The 17,344-nt window shown below is 62.8% G+C and overlaps 1 protein-coding gene across 1 annotated transcript in view; it reads left to right on the top strand.

The window, feature by feature from the left end:
- The first annotated feature begins 4,113 nt into the window (after positions 1 to 4,113).
- Positions 4,114 to 17,344, top strand: part of PLXND1 (plexin D1) — a 49,392-nt gene continuing 36,161 nt past the window's right edge. Inside the window, exon 1 of the mRNA XM_055413522.2 lies at positions 4,114 to 5,613. Within this exon, the coding sequence (XP_055269497.2) occupies positions 4,285 to 5,613 (1,329 nt within the window). The 5' untranslated portion in view covers positions 4,114 to 4,284. The remainder of the gene's footprint in view (positions 5,614 to 17,344) is intronic.

Raw genomic sequence — 17,344 nt, forward strand, 5'->3', positions numbered from 1 at the left:
CATTGTAGGCAAAGGGTGGCACCTCCCTGACCCTCAGTGTTCCCATCTGTAAAATGGGGCTGAGAAAACCCACCCATCAGGCTTGTTCCCAGGGGAGTGAGATGGGCAGAGCCTCGAGGAGGAACTGTCGGGGGCCCGGGCTGGGGTGCCGAGCCGTCCCGGAGGACTCTGTCCCTGACACCAGGGCGGTGCGCGGGGCAGGGGGCGTGTCGGGATCACTTCCTGCAGGGGAGTCGCTGGCGGAGGCCAGCTCGCAGGACTGGAGGGCAGGGGCCCTCCTCCCTGTCAGCCCTGGCCCCACTGTTATTTTTTCCAATTGAAGAAGGAAAACATTTCCTCCTCCTCCTCCTCCTTGCGCTCTGCCCTGGGTGGCCAGAGAGCAGAGGACAGACGGGGTAGGATGAGGAACCCCCCGCCCCCCGCCCTGGCCCAGGCGACAGGGAAAGGCCCGGGTCCCCCCTACTCCGGGCTGGCCTGGCCGCTGGGCCCTGGGTGTCCAGGCAAGGACTTGCCCCGTCTGGGCACCGTGTCCTCATCTCCAAGCACACTGGTTTCTATCAGTGTTTCCCAAATGTTAGACTCTTCGTACCACCTGGATTATGACCCTATTTGTCTTTAAATCAACCCACGTTTTAAAGACTTCCATAAATGCATTTATCAAGCAAGCTTAGCATTGGTATTATACTTGGAAAGTCAGCCTTACTTGCCTAAGCCATAAAATAAGTGCCAATATTACAAAGAAAACAAGGAGCTATAAGCAGAATTCTAGAATGCTGAGCTTGAGACCTCATCTCTATTAAAAATGGACAGTGACAAATGTTAGAGAGGTATTAAAGATACATGGGCCCCAAGCAGAAACTTCCTCTCGAGCAGACACGGAGAAGGGCCTGGATCACAGTGTGAGCCAGGGTAGCTGGCAGTCACTCCAGGGTGGGTTAATCCAGGTTAGCTACCTCAGCGTGGGTTGACGGTGGGTACCACCTAACCCCCCTGCCTGAGGACCATCCATCTCCCCGTATCCCCTCTAAAACCCCTTCTCGGAGGATACCCCCAACCCCTCCGCCTCTTAGCACGACCGGGGAGATATGGGCTCTTCCTTCCTTCCTTCCCTCAGCCCTCAGTTATCAGCACCTCTCCGCCCAGCCGGGCGTCCAGTGTGGCCGCCACGACGATCCATCGTGGCCTGAGGGTAATGAATGGGCAGAGAGGGAAAAGCATGTGATCTGGAGACAGAGCTGGGTTCAAATCTTCACCTCGCTCGGGCCCCCTCTGTTTCTCAATCTGTGAAATGGGTTTGATGACCCCTGCGTTTTCCGCTGGCTGTGCGGATGGCATGAGGTTGTGCAGGGCAGTGCTGAGTACAGTAGTTTGCTCTTGGTGGAGAGTGGGTCTGCGAGCTGCCACGGGGCCCTGATACAAGGGAAGAAGCAGACAGTTACCCAGGGCCTGCCATGTGCCCAGCACTGGGCTGGCTTCACATCCACAGCCTCCCAGGGGCTGAAGGGCTATTATGACTCTCCTCATTTTACAGACAAGGAAACGGGCTCAGAGAGAGCAAGGGCCTTGCCCTAGGCCACACAGCACTTCCACCACCAGCTTCCGTGAAGACGCTTGGACCCTGGCCGTGGCTTCTACGGCTCACCTGGCCCTGCGTAGCCCCAGCTCCCCGGCATCTCCGGAGACCCGGCCCTTGGCTTGGCAGGTAGTTTGGTGTCCAGAGCGCCCGGAACCATCCACCAAGCGCCAGACTGAAGTTGCGACCACAGAGAGCATTCTCCTCAAGGCTCAGTGGGGGGAGCTGCAGGATGTGGCAAGACGAGCTGGGAGACAGGAAGGAAGCTAGGAGGGGCGAGGGGGGTGGAGAGAGAGAAGGGTTGGGAGATCGGGGGAGGGAGATTAAGAGAGAGAGAGAGATGCCCACACAAAGAGACGGAGTGGCAGGGCTGGGGGGAGAGACAGAACGGGAGAGACCCCGAGTGAGAAGTCAGGCAGGACCAGAGATGGCGTGGGGGAGGCTGAGGATGAGCTGGGGCGGGATTTAGACACAGGGAGGGGGTCCCGGGGAGGGGGCGAGGCGCACCGAGGCACAGCCCCCTGCTCCCGTCCGGGCTGCCCCACAGGTGGCACAGCGTAAATGCTCCCCACCAAGGCTGGAGGTGGGGACATGGGTCTTATCAGGCTGTCTCCTGAGTGGCCTTGAGCCCCGCGGGTGGGGGATGGGGCCCCCGAAACAGAACCTCGGGCTTCCTGCGTGGAGTGCTCCCGGCTGGCTGTCAGGGCAGCGGTCAGAGCATTCGGAGTGCTTGGAAAGAGGCAGGGTGATGCACACATCCTGATGGCAGGAAGCCTGGGCGTTTGGGGAAGTGGGGGCCTGCTGTCAGCCTGGCCTTTCTTGCCTGCCCCGTGGGGCCCCGAGAAACACCCCCCCCCATCCTTCCTTCCTGGCCAGGTGGGAACAGGTGAAGGAGGCTATGCTCCCCGTCACAGTCCAGACCCCGGACACCATGTGGAGGCCCCCACCCACCCAGTTTTGAGAGGCTGGAGCTGGCCGGGGCCACGGCGGGGAGAGTTGGGTGGGGTTCGGAGCCAGCAGACTGGGGCTTTCAAACATCATAGCTCTGATCCTTAGGAGCTGTGTGTCTGGAGCCAGTCCCTCCACTCCTGGGGCCTCAGGCTCTGAGTCTGTAAGATGGGACAGTAATCGGAGCAGCCTCAGAGGCGGCTGCGAGGGCGGAGTGAGTCAGAACGTGCTGGGTATAGCATTTGGGAGGGGGCGAGCCTTGCTTGGGCACCCGCAGTGGTCAGATGCCACGCGTGCGCCTCGTGCAGGGCCTGTGACCGTCATCATCGCGGCCCACTGCTGCCCCCACATGAAAGGAGAAGCAAGCCCTGAGCCGGCTTACCTGTGGCCGAGCCCTCAAGCAAGTGTGCTAAGTCGCTTCAGTCACGTCCGACTCCCTGTGACCCCATGGACCGTACCTGCCAGGCTCCTCTGTGCATGGGATTCTCCAGGCCAGAATACTGGAGTGGGTTGCCATGGCCTCCTCCAGGGGATCTTCCCAGCCCAGGGATCAAGCCCGCCTCTCTTGTACTGGCAGGCGGATTCTTTACCGCTGTGCCACCAGGGAAGCCCCACATGTGGCTGATCTTCCCCTAAATGTGGGGGGATTTTAGATCCTTCTAGAGTTCTGAATAAAGTGGGTGGAAGGGCAGCTTCCACCCTGTGGGCCTCCTGGGGCCATCACACCGCGCCCCCCCTCCAACCAGGACCAAGGCCCCTCTCTGGGTGCCCTGGGCTCTGCACGGTCCTGAGATAGTTCCTCTCTGCGTTCCCCTGATCTGTGTGCTGACCCTCGAGTCCAGGCCCCTGCCACTGGTCAAGGCCCCTTCCGGGCTGGAGATCATGGAATCTGAGGGGGTGGTGCCCCTGCCCAGCTGACCTGGGGGTGCCCAGGCTCTGGGGTCTGAGGCCTGGACAGTATATCCTGCGAAGAAGACTGGAGTGCGAGGTGGGGAGAGACGGGAGGACGGGGGTGAGGAGGGTGGACAGAGGCGGGCGAGACGGGGCGGTGGGGGGTCAGAGGGCCCCAGGGAGTAGGAGGGTCCGAGGGGGACAGAGGGCCCGAGAGGCGGGGGCGGAGGGAGCCAGGACGGAACAGAGGAGGGTGGGCGAAGCAGAGGCAGCGAAGGGGAGCCGGCATGCACGGAGTAGGGGCGGGGGGCGGGCCACGCAGAGACGGAGACGCCGAGACATTCAGCGAGAAAGACAGAGATGGGAAAGAGGAAGGGAAAATAAAACACGAGAGGCAGGCCAGGGCAGCCAAGAGGGAGAGGGAGCTCAAGCGACCAGCGACGGAGGCGGGGGCAGCGCCGGGTGCCGCGCCAGAGGGCCGTGCAGGGCGCCGGGCCGCGGACCCACCGACAGCCGAGCGGGGCCCGGAGGGGCGAGGGCCGGGAGTGCGCGCGGGAGCCGGGCCGGGGCCGGGGCCGGGGCCGGGGCCGGGAGGGGGCCCGGGGGCGGGGCGCGGCCGGGCGGGGCGCGGCGGGGGCGGGGCCCGAGGGCGTGTCCGCGGCGGAGCCGCCCCCGTCCCGCCCCCGAGTTGCGCGGAGCGTCGGAGCCGGGCCGGGGCGCCGGGGCCGGGGGCGGCTGGCTGGCTGGCGCGGGCAGGAAGCGCGCCTCGCGGCCCGGGCCCGCCCCCCGCCTCCTGCCGCCTCCGGGCTCCCGGCTCCCGGCCGCGCCGCGCCCCATGCACTCGCCGTGCCGCGCAGCCCGCGCACGCCCGGATGGCTCGTCGCGCCGCGGGCGGCGCTCCCCTTAGCGCCCGGGCCGCCGCGGCCAGCCCCCTGCCGCCGCGCCCGCCATTCCGGGCCCCGCAGCGCCCGCCGCCGCCGCTGCTGATTTGGCTGCTGCTGCTCCTGGGGGCGGCGCGGACCGGCGCCCTGGAGATCCAGCGCCGGTTCCCCTCGCCCACGCCCACCAACAACTTCGCCCTGGACGGCGCGGCGGGGACCGTGTACTTGGCGGCCGTCAACCGCCTCTACCAGCTGTCGGGCGCCAACCTGAGCTTGGAAGCCGAGGCGGCCGTGGGCCCGGTGGCCGACAGCCCGCTGTGTCACGCCCCGCAGCTCCCGCAGGCCTCGTGCGAGCACCCGCGGCGCCTCACCGACAACTACAACAAGATCCTGCAGCTGGACCCGGGCCAGGGCCTGGTGGTCGTGTGCGGCTCCATCTACCAGGGCTTCTGCCAGCTGCGGCGGCGGGGCAACATCTCGGCGGTGGCCGTGCCCTTCCCGCCCGCCGCGCCGCCCGCCGCGCCCGTCACGGTGTTCCCCAGCATGCTGAACGTGGCGGCCAACCACCCCAACGCGTCCACCGTGGGGCTGCTCTTGCCCCCGGCCGCTGGCGCCGGGGGCAGCCGTCTGCTCGTGGGCGCCACGTACACGGGCTACGGCAGCGCCTTCTTCCCGCGCAACCGCAGCCTGGAGGACCATCGCTTCGAGAACACGCCCGAGATCGCCATCCGGTCCCTGGACGCGCGCGGCGACCTGGCCAAGCTCTTCACCTTCGACCTAAACCCCTCCGACGACAACATTCTGAAGATCAAGCAGGGTGCCAAGGAGCAACACAAGCTGGGCTTCGTCCGCGCTTTCCTGCACCCTCCCGACCCGCGACCCGGCGCGCAGACCTACGCGTACCTGGCGCTCAACAGCGAGGCGCGCGCGGGCGACAAGGAGAGCCAGGCGCGGAGCCTGCTGGCGCGCATCTGCCTGCCCCGCGGCGCCGGAGGCGACGCCAAGAAGCTCACGGAGTCCTACATCCAGCTGGGCTTGCAGTGCGCGGGAGGCGCGGGCCGCGGAGACCTCTACAGCCGCCTGGTGTCCGTCTTCCCCACGCGCGAGCTGCTCTTTGCGGTCTTCGAGCGGCCGCAGGGGACCCCGGCGGCCCGCGCGGCTCCCGCTGCCCTCTGCGCCTTCCGTTTCGCCGACGTGCAAGCCGCGATCCGCGCCGCGCGCACCGCCTGCTTCGTGGACCCTGCACCCGACGTGGTGGCCGTGCTCGACAGCGTGGTGCAGGGCACCGGGCCGGCCTGCGAGCGCAAGCGCAACATCCAGGTAGGACGCCCAGGCCGCCGGGGCTCGCGGCACCGTCCCAGGGGGCCGGCGGGAGGCCGTGCGGGTAACCTGGCAGGTTGTGCAGCTGAGCGGGTCGCACGTGTGAGTGTACTTCGATCCAGATCTGCGTGTATGGGGACCCAAGTGTGAACTCTGCGCCCCAGGTGCTTTTGTGGAGACCTGGGTGTTGACGCAAGGATACAGGTGTCAGCGAGGTGGGGCGCCCTGGCCTGAATATGGTGTGAGCCCCTCGGGCAGTCCGCAGGAGTGCTCCCTTACAGGTGCACGTGTCTAGGTGTGCAGGGCCGATCCGGTTGTGGGTGAGTGCCCAGGTGTGCGCTGACCAGAGCCAGAGGGGCGTATCTTCTAAAGAGGTATCCGAAAGATATGTTCTGAAGAGAGCTGGGTGTTCAAGTGAGGGTCGTAGCAGTGGGCTGAGGGCACAGTCTGCCCAAGGTGTGTTCAGGGCCGGCTGTGTGGGCCCATCAGAGCCGCCTTTGGCAGATGTGTGCACGGGCGTGGCAGGTGTGTGCCAGGGCCCTGCTGGCGGGGGGCGGTGGCGGGGGGAGGAATGAGTGTTGTGCACCAGACCCGTGTGCCACTGAGCTGGGTGACGCGGGAGTGGAGGCAGTCAAGTGTGGGCGGCGCAGGGACCCTGGCATTCGGAAACCCATCGGTGCTCCAGGGAGGCTGCTGGTTGGCCACGGCACACCTTTACTGAGCCTTTAGCATGCCCCAGGCGGGGCGGGGGGGGGGCGGTTTCGCCTACTAAGCACATCACAAGAGCATGACTCTACGTTCAAACAGTAGTCCTCTCAAGTAGGCTCTGTTCCCATCCCCATTTTACGGATGAAGCAACTGAGGCCCAGAGAGGTTAAGTAACTTGCTGAAGATCACACAGCTCAGGAGGAGCAGAGGCAGGATCTGGGTCCAGGCTGTGTGGCCTCGGCATCTGAGTGCTGTCACGCCTCTCCTGCCTTACAGACGTGGAGCTCAGAGTGTGTGTATGTGTGTGTGTGTCCGAGGAGGAGTCGGGGTGGCTGGGGTGGGGAGCTGCCACTCCAGGAGGTGAGTAGGACTGTGTGTAGCGCCTGAGTGGGGAGCTAGAGGGAAGGGGGAGGGCCAGGTACCCCAGGAGTGGGGGTTGGGGAGGTGCGGCCCAGGCACCTGGGGCGGGGCGTGGCAGGGGCGAGGGGCTGTCCAGAATTCGACACAAGGGTGCTGGAGGGAACTGTGTGGTTCTCAAGGAAGCCAGCCAGCAAGGCGTCCCTTCTTCAAGGGGCCCTGGAGGTGGACCCCCGTGCCTTTTCCCCATTCTCCATCCCCAGCTGAGTCAGGGGACCCCCGGTCACTCCCCTCGGAAGCCTCAACTTCTCCAAGTGTGGAACTCAGCCTTCCCTGGAGAGAACGGGAAGGAACCCTCCCTGGGGCCTTGCCCCATCCCTTCTCTGTGATCCTCAGGGCCCAGCAAGCTGGTCACGAGATGAATTATTCCCCCGTGGGTGTGCCCAACACTGGAGCTTTGAGAAAACACAGATTCCTTAGCTGCAGCTGGGCCGGCCCCCACCCCGGCCCCTGCCAGTGCCCACCACCCGGCTGGCCGGCTGCCCTGAAAGTGAAGGTCACGGTGGGTAAGCGGGGCGGGCAGACCAGGAGCGGGCGGCCGCCCAGAGCCATGCTCGGGACATCCACTCTTCCCCTCCCGGGACCCTCGTGCTCCGCCGGGCTGTGGGACACATGCTTTATGTCCGGGGTGGGTCTCAGAGCCGCAGGAGGGGAATGGGGAGTCTCTCTGCTCTCCAGAGGGGAGACCCCGTTGGAAGGGCCGTCTGGGCCCGCGGTGTGAGGCCATCTGTGGGATTCCTCAGGCCGCAGCCTCCCTTCCCCCTCCGGCAGGAGCCGCCCTGGTTCCCACGGTCCTGCGTCCCCAGCCTGGCCTGGCCTGCGGCCGTGAGTCACTCTGCTGAAGGGGGCTGGGGCTTCCCTTTCCTGGGGGGCAGGGCCTCTGCAGGGACACTGCCCCAAGGACAGAGTGGCCCAGGGCCTCCTCACCACCCCAGAGTGGGGCCGATTCCTGGCCCTGCCTGGCACTCTGACTGCGTCCTCCACACCCCTCTCCCTTCCCTGTGCCCAGCTGTGGGCACAGGCCAGGGCCGCTCCCAGATGTGTCAGGGTCCCAGGTCGAGACCTCTAGCCCCACTCCGAGGGGGGCTGGGAAGGGCAGTGGTTATTCTTGCCCGCTCCCCCCTCACAAGCTAAGGATTTGGACTTCGCACCCTGGGTTAAATCCTGCTCTTGCTGCTTCCCAGCTGTGTGATCTTGACAAGTGGCTTAACCTCTCTGAGGCTTAGTTGCCTCATCTGTAAAGTGGGGACCTTAGATCGCTAAGGATTCAGTTCAGTTCAGTTGCTCAGTTGTGTCTGACTCTTTGAGACCCCATGGACTGCAGCACGCCAGGACTCCCTGTCCATCACCAACTCCCAGAGTTTATTCAAACTCATGTCCATTCAGTTGGTGATGCCATCCAACCGTCAGTCCTTATCTCTAAGGATTGATAAGGACCAAATGAGCTAATTCTTGGTACCCAGCACACAGCGGGCACCTGGTAGATGTGTGCCGTTCCAGTCATTACTGCCCCCAGGGTGTTAGTAGCCTGTCTGAACTTAGTCCTGGACATCAACCAGTGACCTCTCCTGGCTTGTTCTGCAACCCTGCAGACCCAGTAAACATTTCCCAAGTCCCTGCGGTGTTGCTGTGCGCTGGGGACCAGTGATGGCTCCCTCACCGTCTGCTCTCATGGACTGTGCTAGGCGAGCCGAGGGCCAGCCACATGGCAGGGCGTGGGCGCTGTGATGGGGGAGCACAGAGGGGCCTCCAGGCCTCTGGGGAGGGTGGTGTCAAAGCGCAGGTGGGTGGGTGAACAGGAGCTGGGCTCAGGAAACAGCAGGAGAAGAAGGAAGGGGTCCAGGTCAAGGGTCACAGGACCAGGGGCCTGGAGCGGCAAGGCGGGGTGGGGCAGTGCAGGGCGAGCAGTGCGCCAGGGGCGGGGAGCTGGGAGTGTGAGCTGGGTTGTGGGGGAGTAGGTGGGCCTGCCCTAGGCGTAGCTGTGTCCTGGGGACACAGGGTTGGGGAGTGGGGGACTCTAAGGGCTTCAGCCAGAGCATCCGATCTGAAGGCGCACCTCAGTTTCCCCGTCTGTAGAATAGGAGCGATAACAAAAGTACTGCCCTTCCAGGATTGCGGTGGGATTAAATAAGATGCCACAGGTGAGGCCCCTAGCAGCGCGCCAGGCGCAGATGCTTGCAGTTACTGGGGTTATATCTAACGGAGCTAGTTTAGAAAGTTGCTAGTTGAGGACAGAGGAGAAGCAGGGTGAGAAGGAAAGAGGCTGGTGCCGTCTTGCAGGCAAGTGGGTCCCTCTTGAATTTGCATGTATTTCTTAGCACCTAGTGTGCGCTGGGCCCTGTGGCGGACGCTGGGGCAGCCGTGGGGGCAGCCAGCTGGGCCTTGTTCCTGGGGGACGGGTGTGAGCAGCCTGGCAGGCCTGGTCTGAGCGCACGGAGGGAAGCAGGGGGCTCTGGACAGGTTCACATGCCGGCGATGCAGCCCCAGAGGTGGGGACAGACAGGATGGAGAAGGGCGCGGCCGCGTCCAGCCTGGCGCTGGGGTGGAAAGCGGGGCGGGGGCGAGACGGGTGCCTCTGGGGGGACAGTGAGTTTGGTCGGGGCGGGGGTGAGTACCAGGGTCCTGGAGTCCGTCTCCCTCCCAACCCCCTCAAGCCTGACTGCTGCAGCAGCAGGGTCGGGTGGGGCTGACCACCGAGGGGGCCAGGACCCTGGTCTCCCATCTCCTCTCCAGGGATGTCTGACCCCCAAGCCGGGTGGCTCCTCCAGGCCTCTGGATACCCGACCCTCGTGCTCTTTCCTTCGGGGCCTGGAACCCCAGAGCCCCGGTCGGGGTGGCCTCGGACATTCCAGCGCCTGTCCTGGCAGGCTCTGCCCCTTGCCCGCCGCCTTGAAGATGACGAAGAGGTGGGCAACCTTGGCCCCCGGGCTTCAGAGGTCCTCAGCTTTGCCGCTGATTGCTTTGGGCGTATTTGGTTCTTTGGCCTATTTTGAGAAAGTGAGGGAGGGAATGAGCCTCCATCGCGTGTAGATCAGATCCCTTCCCTCACTTCTGAATGGTTTGAAAGTGGGACGGGAGGTCGCCTCGTGCTGTCGGCAGGGAAACTGAGGCACAGAGCCGCCCAGCACGGCGAGGGCAGGCTGAGTCCAGCTCCCTTCCCTGGGTCTTTCCCTTCAACTTTTGAACGACTGAAAGGTTCGTGTTTTTAAATCAAAAAGAAAACCAACAGGGAAATGTCAATGTTGCATTTTCAAGGTGTCTTTTTATAGTAAAGGTAAAAAAAAAACGCTGAGGCGGTTTTAAACTGGCATGCAGTGGGTGGGTGCCCGTTGTCAAGAAGGCGTTTTCTGAACTGATTTAGGGGCTGAAATACAGGGTGGAGGTGGAGGGAGATAAGCTCGCAAGATGGCTTTCCATTCGGAGTTGGGCTGGAGGCTGGGAGTGAGCTTCCCGTGGTCAGGGTATGAGCAGAGACACCGGGGAGTCTTAAGATGGGGGTTCCAGCGGGGTTGGCAGAATGACCGTCTGGCCTAGAGAGACAGATGGATTCCTGGGCCAGGAGATGGCTACCATAGCTCTCTGCCCAGGGCCCGTCAACAGTCTTGACCTCCAGGTACACTAGGGCAAAGCTGACGGGGAGTCTTTTTCCTCCTGCCCGTAAGCTGTGTGACCCAGGGTAAGTCATTCATCTTCTTTGGGTCCCACGCGTTCTCCTGGTCAAATGGAGCAGTGTCTCCTCCTGAACTGAAATCTCACATGAAGCGCTCAGGCCATGGCAGGTGGAGGTACTGGTACCAGGAGAAGAGAAATACCTCTGGGAAAAGTGTGCTTAGTGTGTGGAACAGCCACTGGGGCAGGGAGCGCTCAGAGGCGGGAGGAGATGGGGCCAAACCAGGCCCTGCAGGTGAGCAGGGTGCAGGGTGGTGGGGAGAGAGGGGAGTGTCGGGTGCCCCCGAGCCCAAGCTCCCTGGCGGGAGGCACACAGCAAAATAAACCAGGCCTGGCATCACCTCTGCTATTGGTGGTGCAGGCACTGCGTGTCTGGTGGGCCTGAGGGGTGTGTGGATGGCTCTCTGGGGCTGAATAGGAACCACGGCTGCGTTCTCAGTTCTGAGAAGGAAGCTCTGCGGGCCCTTCAGAGGCACCAGTGTGTTTGCTCTCACAGCACCCGCCCCCAGCCTGTGAGGCAGGGAGTGCTGTTATCCCCACTTTACAGATAGGAAAACTGAGGCCCGGGGTCTCACACAGCTGGTTAACAGAATCGGGTCTGAAGACTGGTTGGCTGGCTGGCTCTGGAGTCCGTGGTAGATGTCCTGTCTTAGCTGTGGGCTCTCAGCGGGGGGTCTGCAGTTACCCCCACACTCCAGGGAAATTTGGGAGGGCCTCTGTATTGCCATGAAATGCCCTCTGTGACAGCACCTCCCAGCTGGCCCCAGATGGAAGCCGGGAGCCGCTGCTGCAGTGACTCAGTTCCTGAGCAGTGTGAGGCTGGCGAGGACATCTGCAGAGGCCAGGCCACAAGTTGGGGGGCTGGGGGGTGCTGATCGGGTCTCCTGGGGAAGTCAGGGCAGCAGGGAAGGCACTTAGTGACACTCATCTCTGAGAAGGGGATTGTTAGCCCTGGCCCTTTGGGTGCGTGAGTGAGAGGTGTGGTCGGTTTGAGTGACTTGACAGCTGCTTTCAGCCCTGACCACAGCCCCGGACGGTGCTGTGTCCTGGGGCAGGGCAGCGCTCCACGGTCCGGAGTTCTCTTGGAAGGTGGCAGGTATGTCGCTGCTGCCGCCATGCCCAGAGTCATGGACGGATCGGTGCTGGACCCTGGTGCCAACTCCCTGGACGCAAATCCTGCCTCTGCACCTCCCCGCTGTGGCCTGCAGCTCGCCACCATCCTCCTCCTGGCCTGTATTTCCCCATCTGTGAAGTGGGCTCGGCCGGTGACGAGAACAGGGCTGCCTGGAGGCCAGCGGAGGCCGTGCGTGCGTCGGCTCAGGCCCTGCAGAATCTCCCTCTACGGGAGTCTGATTTGCCCACCATCACGGCTGCTGGTTTTCATGGAGATGAAGGAAGCAGGCTGGGCTCCGGGTTCTGGTTGCTGGAGGGTAGAGAGCAGACACGAGGAGCCTGAGGGATCCCTTCCCTTTCTGGGCCTCAGTTTCCCAGTGTGAACTGGGCTGCAGGGTGACCAGAAAGCCTTCACTCCGTCGCCAGAACCTCTGCCAGCAGCAGCATCGTTATTATTATCTTATTATTGTTGCTTCCTGGGAACTTATCCTCTGTTGGGCACTTTGCCAAATTGCACGTGGTGTGTATCTTTTAATCCTGCCAGAAACAGAATGGGGTTAGGATTACCACCAGGCTACAGAAAGGGAAAACAGAGGCCCAGAGAGGGAAAGTGACTTGCCTGAGGTCACACAGTGGTGGAGCAGGTGTTGGGCTTCGGAGTCCATGCTCATCACCTTCCCTTCTTGTTTGCTCTGAAAATGCTGACCTGATGGGTGTGAGCTGCAGAGGCTCTCAAGGTCACAGTGGGAAGGGGTGGGTGGGTCCCTCTTGAAGGTGAAGGAACTGAGACCCAGGGACGTCCTTCCCCTGCTGGAGCTGTGGCGAGAACTCCCATGCCCAGCATGGTCCCAGGCTGGAACCAGGTCCCCTGGGTGCGGGGCTCTTGTCAGCATGGCCACAGCCATCTCCACCTTCACCCACCAGAGCCCAGACCTCCTAGGCAACATGCCCTGCCTGTCTGTGCTCCTGGCGGAGGGTGCCCTGGAGTGTGGAGGGGAAGGGGGCTCAGCTCTGTTACCTGGCAGCCCCTCAAAAGAGATGAATCAGCCCCTGCCCCTGTCCTCCAGGAGCCCCCAGATAATCTGGGAGGAGATCAAGACGGGGTAGAACACCCAAGCCAGAGCTGCACGCTGACCAGCCTTGTCTGAGGGAGTCAAGGAGGGCTTCCTGGAGGAGGGGGTATTGCAGCAGAGCCTTTGACAGATAGGGCTGGGGGAGGCCTTCCGGGCAGAGGACACGGCTGGGGCAGAGGTCCAGAGATGCAGCAGAATATGGCTTGGGTAACTGGCAGAGATGAAGCTGAGAAGTCTGTGAGGCCAGGGGTGCAGGCCGAGGGTCTGGACACTGTCCTGTGGGCTGTGGGGAGCCAGCAAGGCCTTGGGGAAAGAGTGAGACATGGGTGGTCTGGCTCTGGAGCAGACCCATGGAGCAGACCCAGGGCTGCTGGCCCTGCATCAGTCCTGCCTGGAGCCAGCGGGAGCCCCCACTGGGGCTGGACCAGGTGACTCCTGAGGGCCCCTCCGGCTCTGCCAGTGGCGTGGGGATTACCATGGAAACCAGCTGGTCCCCACGTGTGGGCACAGGCCCGGGAAGTCTCCTGGCACCGGCCGCGTGGATGTGGATCCCGGCTGCCCCCAGAGTTTGGCCACTTCCCTTCTCTCCAAGCCCATGTTGGGCCAGGGCCGAGCCCAGCAGGCCGCCTGGAAGGGCCCCGGGCTGCCCACTCTCCCCGGCAGCCCTGGGTCCCCGGTGCGATGCCAGTGCCCCTGTGATCGGCCGGGCCAGCGAGGCTCGCCCCACCCCATCCACCATCCGTCACCCTGAAACGCAATAAATCACACGCTGGGGGAGGGAGGAAGCTCGCAGCTCCATTACGAGGCCCCACGAGGCCCCAGTGGGGCGTTAATCACGGAGCGCTTTCTGCTCTGATCGGTAAATAATGGGGGAGCGGGCCATGGGCAGAGGCCTTGAAGCGGAGGCCGGGCCAGGAGCGGAACTCAGCCACCGTCGGCGCTCACCTCCACCCCCAGCCCCTCTCACAGCCCTCCACCGTCTGTGATGGAGGCCGTGGAGCCTCTGGAGGTGGTCAGCTCCTTGATGGGCCCCAGTTTCCCCAGCTCACAACCCAGGGCCTTTCCAGCTCCAAGCGGCCAAATTCCCAGCAGAACAGAGCAGGGGGGTGGCAGGACGGGTTCGGGAGCCAGCCTGCCCAGGTGTGAGGGTCATGTCCGGCTTTTCTGGCTGTGTGGCCCAGGGCAGGCCACTTGACCTCTCTGTACCTCAGCTTCCTTTGCTGTAAAGTATCAGCAGCACCTGAGGATCTGGCGAGGGTGCCGTGCGGTTCCCCGGACAGAGGTCTCTGCACGCAGGAAACCATCGCTGCTTTTTCTTGTGTTAGTGGGGCTACCACGCCGCTGCAGTTCTAAAGCTGTCCCTTCCCCATTGAGGGTCGGTCCTGGACTGGGATGCTGGCAGCTAGAGAGAAGGGACATGTCTCTGTGTCTCCAGCACATGGGACCTGGCCCAGAGATGTTTGCTCAGGCACCCGCCCCCAACTGCCCTGGGCTGCGGTCACAAGCCGTTGTAAGATGACTCTGGGACCCAGGCCAGCACCCCGGGGGATGGGGAGGAGGGTGTGAGTTCCAGCCTCCAGGCCCCCTCAGCCCCTGGAGGAGGAGAGCCCAGCACCCCCAGGAGAGACAGCTGCTCCCAGCTCCTCCTGGCCCTCGTCCCTTCAGGGGAAGGAGTGGGGACCCAAACCCATCCCCCCAGGGCGAGGAGCTGCCCCGCCCCCTCAAGCTAACCATCCACCCCCCCCCAACCCCTCAAGCCCCCGCCCCCGCCACCTTGGCCTGAATCCTGGCTGCCCATCCCGTCCTGGGCTCCTCCGGGACCCGGGGGGAGGGCTGGAAACGCAGCCAGGCTGGGCTGGAATGAGAAACAGCTTCGAGAAGGGGGAGCTGGGTGTCCGGGGGGCCGTGTCCAGCTAACAAAACAAGGGCTGCTTGAGTCAGCGGCCGCGGCGGCAGTTCCCAGGCAGGCCCCGGGCTAGAGCGGCATGGATGGCCCAGCCTCCGATGCTCGACTTTGGGGAGCAGGGGAGCAGCTGCTCCTGGGGGGGCCCCCCTGTCCTTGGGCATCCCTGGTTTCTGCCTGGTGGCCTGCAGAACTAATTGGGAACATTGTAGCCCCCCAGGATTGGGGGCTGCTGTGAACTGAGCCTCTGTGGCGGGTGCAGGGCCTGTCCCCATTTCACAGATGAGGACTCGGAGGCTCAGTGAGGGTGGGGCAGCCCACAGGGAGCTGAGAGACTTGGCACTTCAGGAGCCTCAGTTTCTCTGCCTGTTAAATGGGAACACGCCAGGAGAGTGTGCTCAGCACCTGCACACGGCAGGTCAGCAGTGTGGCCCGGCCTCTGACCCCAGCCTGGGGCCGTCCCTTCAGACTGGCAGGTCAGAGGTGCCCGTTGAGGGTGGGTGGACATGTGGTGCTCAGGAGCAGCCCACCTGCTCCAGAGGTCAGGGGGTCAGGGAGACCAAGGCCGGCCTCTCGGAAGCTTGGAATGGTGCTTGCAAGCTGTTGTGCCCATTGCCATTGGTCAGTTTTTCCTGCCTGATTCAGGCCAGGTCGGGATAACTGCTCCATGCGTCCTAAGGGAGCCTCCACCCCCTCTGTGCCTCAGTTCCCCAACTTTCCCCCAGGATTAGAGCCAGGCCCCCTTACTGACTTGTCCTCTGGCCTGGTTGGCCATTCTCTCCACCACGCCCCGCACGTGCCCCGCCCTGGGAAGTGGGCACCTTGACTCCCAACGGAGAGGTGCTGGTATTTCCTTTCTTGGCAGCAGGCAGCCTCCTCCTTGGTGTGGGGGCTGTTGCCAGAGCCCCCCAGCCCCGCCAGAGCTGGGTCTGCCCTGCGCCCCCCAGGCCCGCACACAGTAGCCCAGGTCTCCCATGCCTTATTTTCCCCTCTGTGGAGGGTCACTCAGTGGGGTCGTGTCCCGGGAGGCCTCTCAGGCTGACATGGCTGGGAGGAGTTTGGGTTTGAGGGTCACAGGGGTGGCTTCAAACCTGGAGCCGACCTGTGCCCTCGGAGGCCTCAGGGACCCTTCCCCTTTAACCGCAGAGCTTCGGAGGAAGCTTGGGAGAGAGGTTGCTCACCGGAGCTCTGCGGGAAGCAGAGTTCAGTGAGTGCCCTGTCTCCAGGCCTGCCTTTTGAGGCTGTGTGTGTGTGTGTTAGTTGCTCACTAACTTTGCAACCCCGTGGACTGTAGCCCGCCACGGCCTTCTGTCCATGGGACTTCTCTAGGCTAGAGTACGGTACCCCCACTGCTGCCCTGCTGGGCCCTGCCGGCCCCTGCTTCTCCAGTCTTGTCCTCAGGGCACCCTCCCAGGCTCTCAGTGAGGGAGAAGAAGCTGCCAGGACAGGGGTTGAGGGGAGCCAGAGAGGGGCAGACCAGATGCACTCGGGCCTTGAGGGCGCGGAAGCACAGTTTGGGTTTATGTTGAGGGCACTGAGCAGCCACTGAAGTCTGTCGAGCTGTGGGAGGGGCATCCCTGCTTTGCATTTTTTCATTTGTTTTCTGATGGCCACGCATCTGGGCATATGGGATTTTAGTTCCCTGACCAGGGATTGCCACCTGCAGTGGGAGCTCGGAGTCTTAACCACTGGACCACCAGGAAGGTCCCTCTTTTTTTTTTTAAACCGACCTAGCTATTCATTTGCGCCAGATCTTCGTCGCCGTGCGTGGGCTCCGTCTGGCATCGCGCGGGGTCTTCTGTTGCGACACACGGACTCTATGGTTGTGGTACTTAGACTCAGTGGCTGCAGTGTGTGGACTTCGCTGCTCTGCAGCATGTGGTATCTTACTTCCCTGACCAGGGATCGAACCTGAGTCCTCTGCATTGCAAGGTGGATTCTGAACCAGTGGACCACCAAGGATGTCCCATCTTTTTTTTTTTTTCCTTAAACAACTTTTTAGTTTGGAATAACTTTAGGTTTACAGGAAGTTATAAAGACAGTACAGATAGTTCCTGCAAACCCTTCCCTTGGGCGCTAGTGGTAAAGAACCCACCTGCCAACGCAGGAGACATAAGAGACACAGGGTTGATCCCTGGATTGCGATGATCCCATGGAGGAGGGCATGGCAAGCCACTCCAGTGTTCTTGCCTGGAGAATCCCATGGACAGAGGAGCCTGGAGGGCTACAGTCCATGGGGTCAGAAAGAGTCGGACATGACTGAAGCAACGACTCACGTTTCATATAGTGCTTTGCAGTTATGAAAGCTCCTTCTGTCTGCTGTGTCAGAGTTGGGGAGGGTCTCAGTCCAGCCCCCAGCCCCTTGTGATGAGCCCAGGCCCCCCTGCCGCCTGCTCTTCACCCCGCAAAGTGACTGTGTTCTTTCAGCGAAACCTCACCTTCCCGGGATCAGGGTTCGATAGCAATCAAAAACCTTGAGGCAGGAAGGGGCCCCCCACTTCCCAGACACAGAGGCCCCACAGCTGGTGTCGTCTACACCGGGGGCGGAACCGCTGGGGTTTGTAGTTGGCTGTTGACGCCTCATCGTCCTCGGAGCCACCTGCCATGGGGCTGAGGTTTGGTGGGGTCTGCGGGCAGGAGACAGAAGGCCTGAGAAGCAGGCTCTGGACACTCTTGTTCCACTGGCTTCCTGGGGAGAAAAAGTCAACACAATTACAGTTGGTAGTGAAATCAGTATGTCAGCGCTGTAATGTGAGCGTGGGCAGAGCTGAGCTTTGGCCCCGGGGAGGCAGCCAGCCAGCCTGGGAAGGGAGGGGGTGTTCTACTCTCCTGGAAAAGAGCTGAGACC

Source organism: Moschus berezovskii, chromosome 24 (assembly GCF_049115385.1).
Source record: "Moschus berezovskii isolate FMDL1 chromosome 24, NW_MosBer_1.0, whole genome shotgun sequence".
Lineage (NCBI taxonomy): Eukaryota > Metazoa > Chordata > Mammalia > Artiodactyla > Moschidae > Moschus > Moschus berezovskii.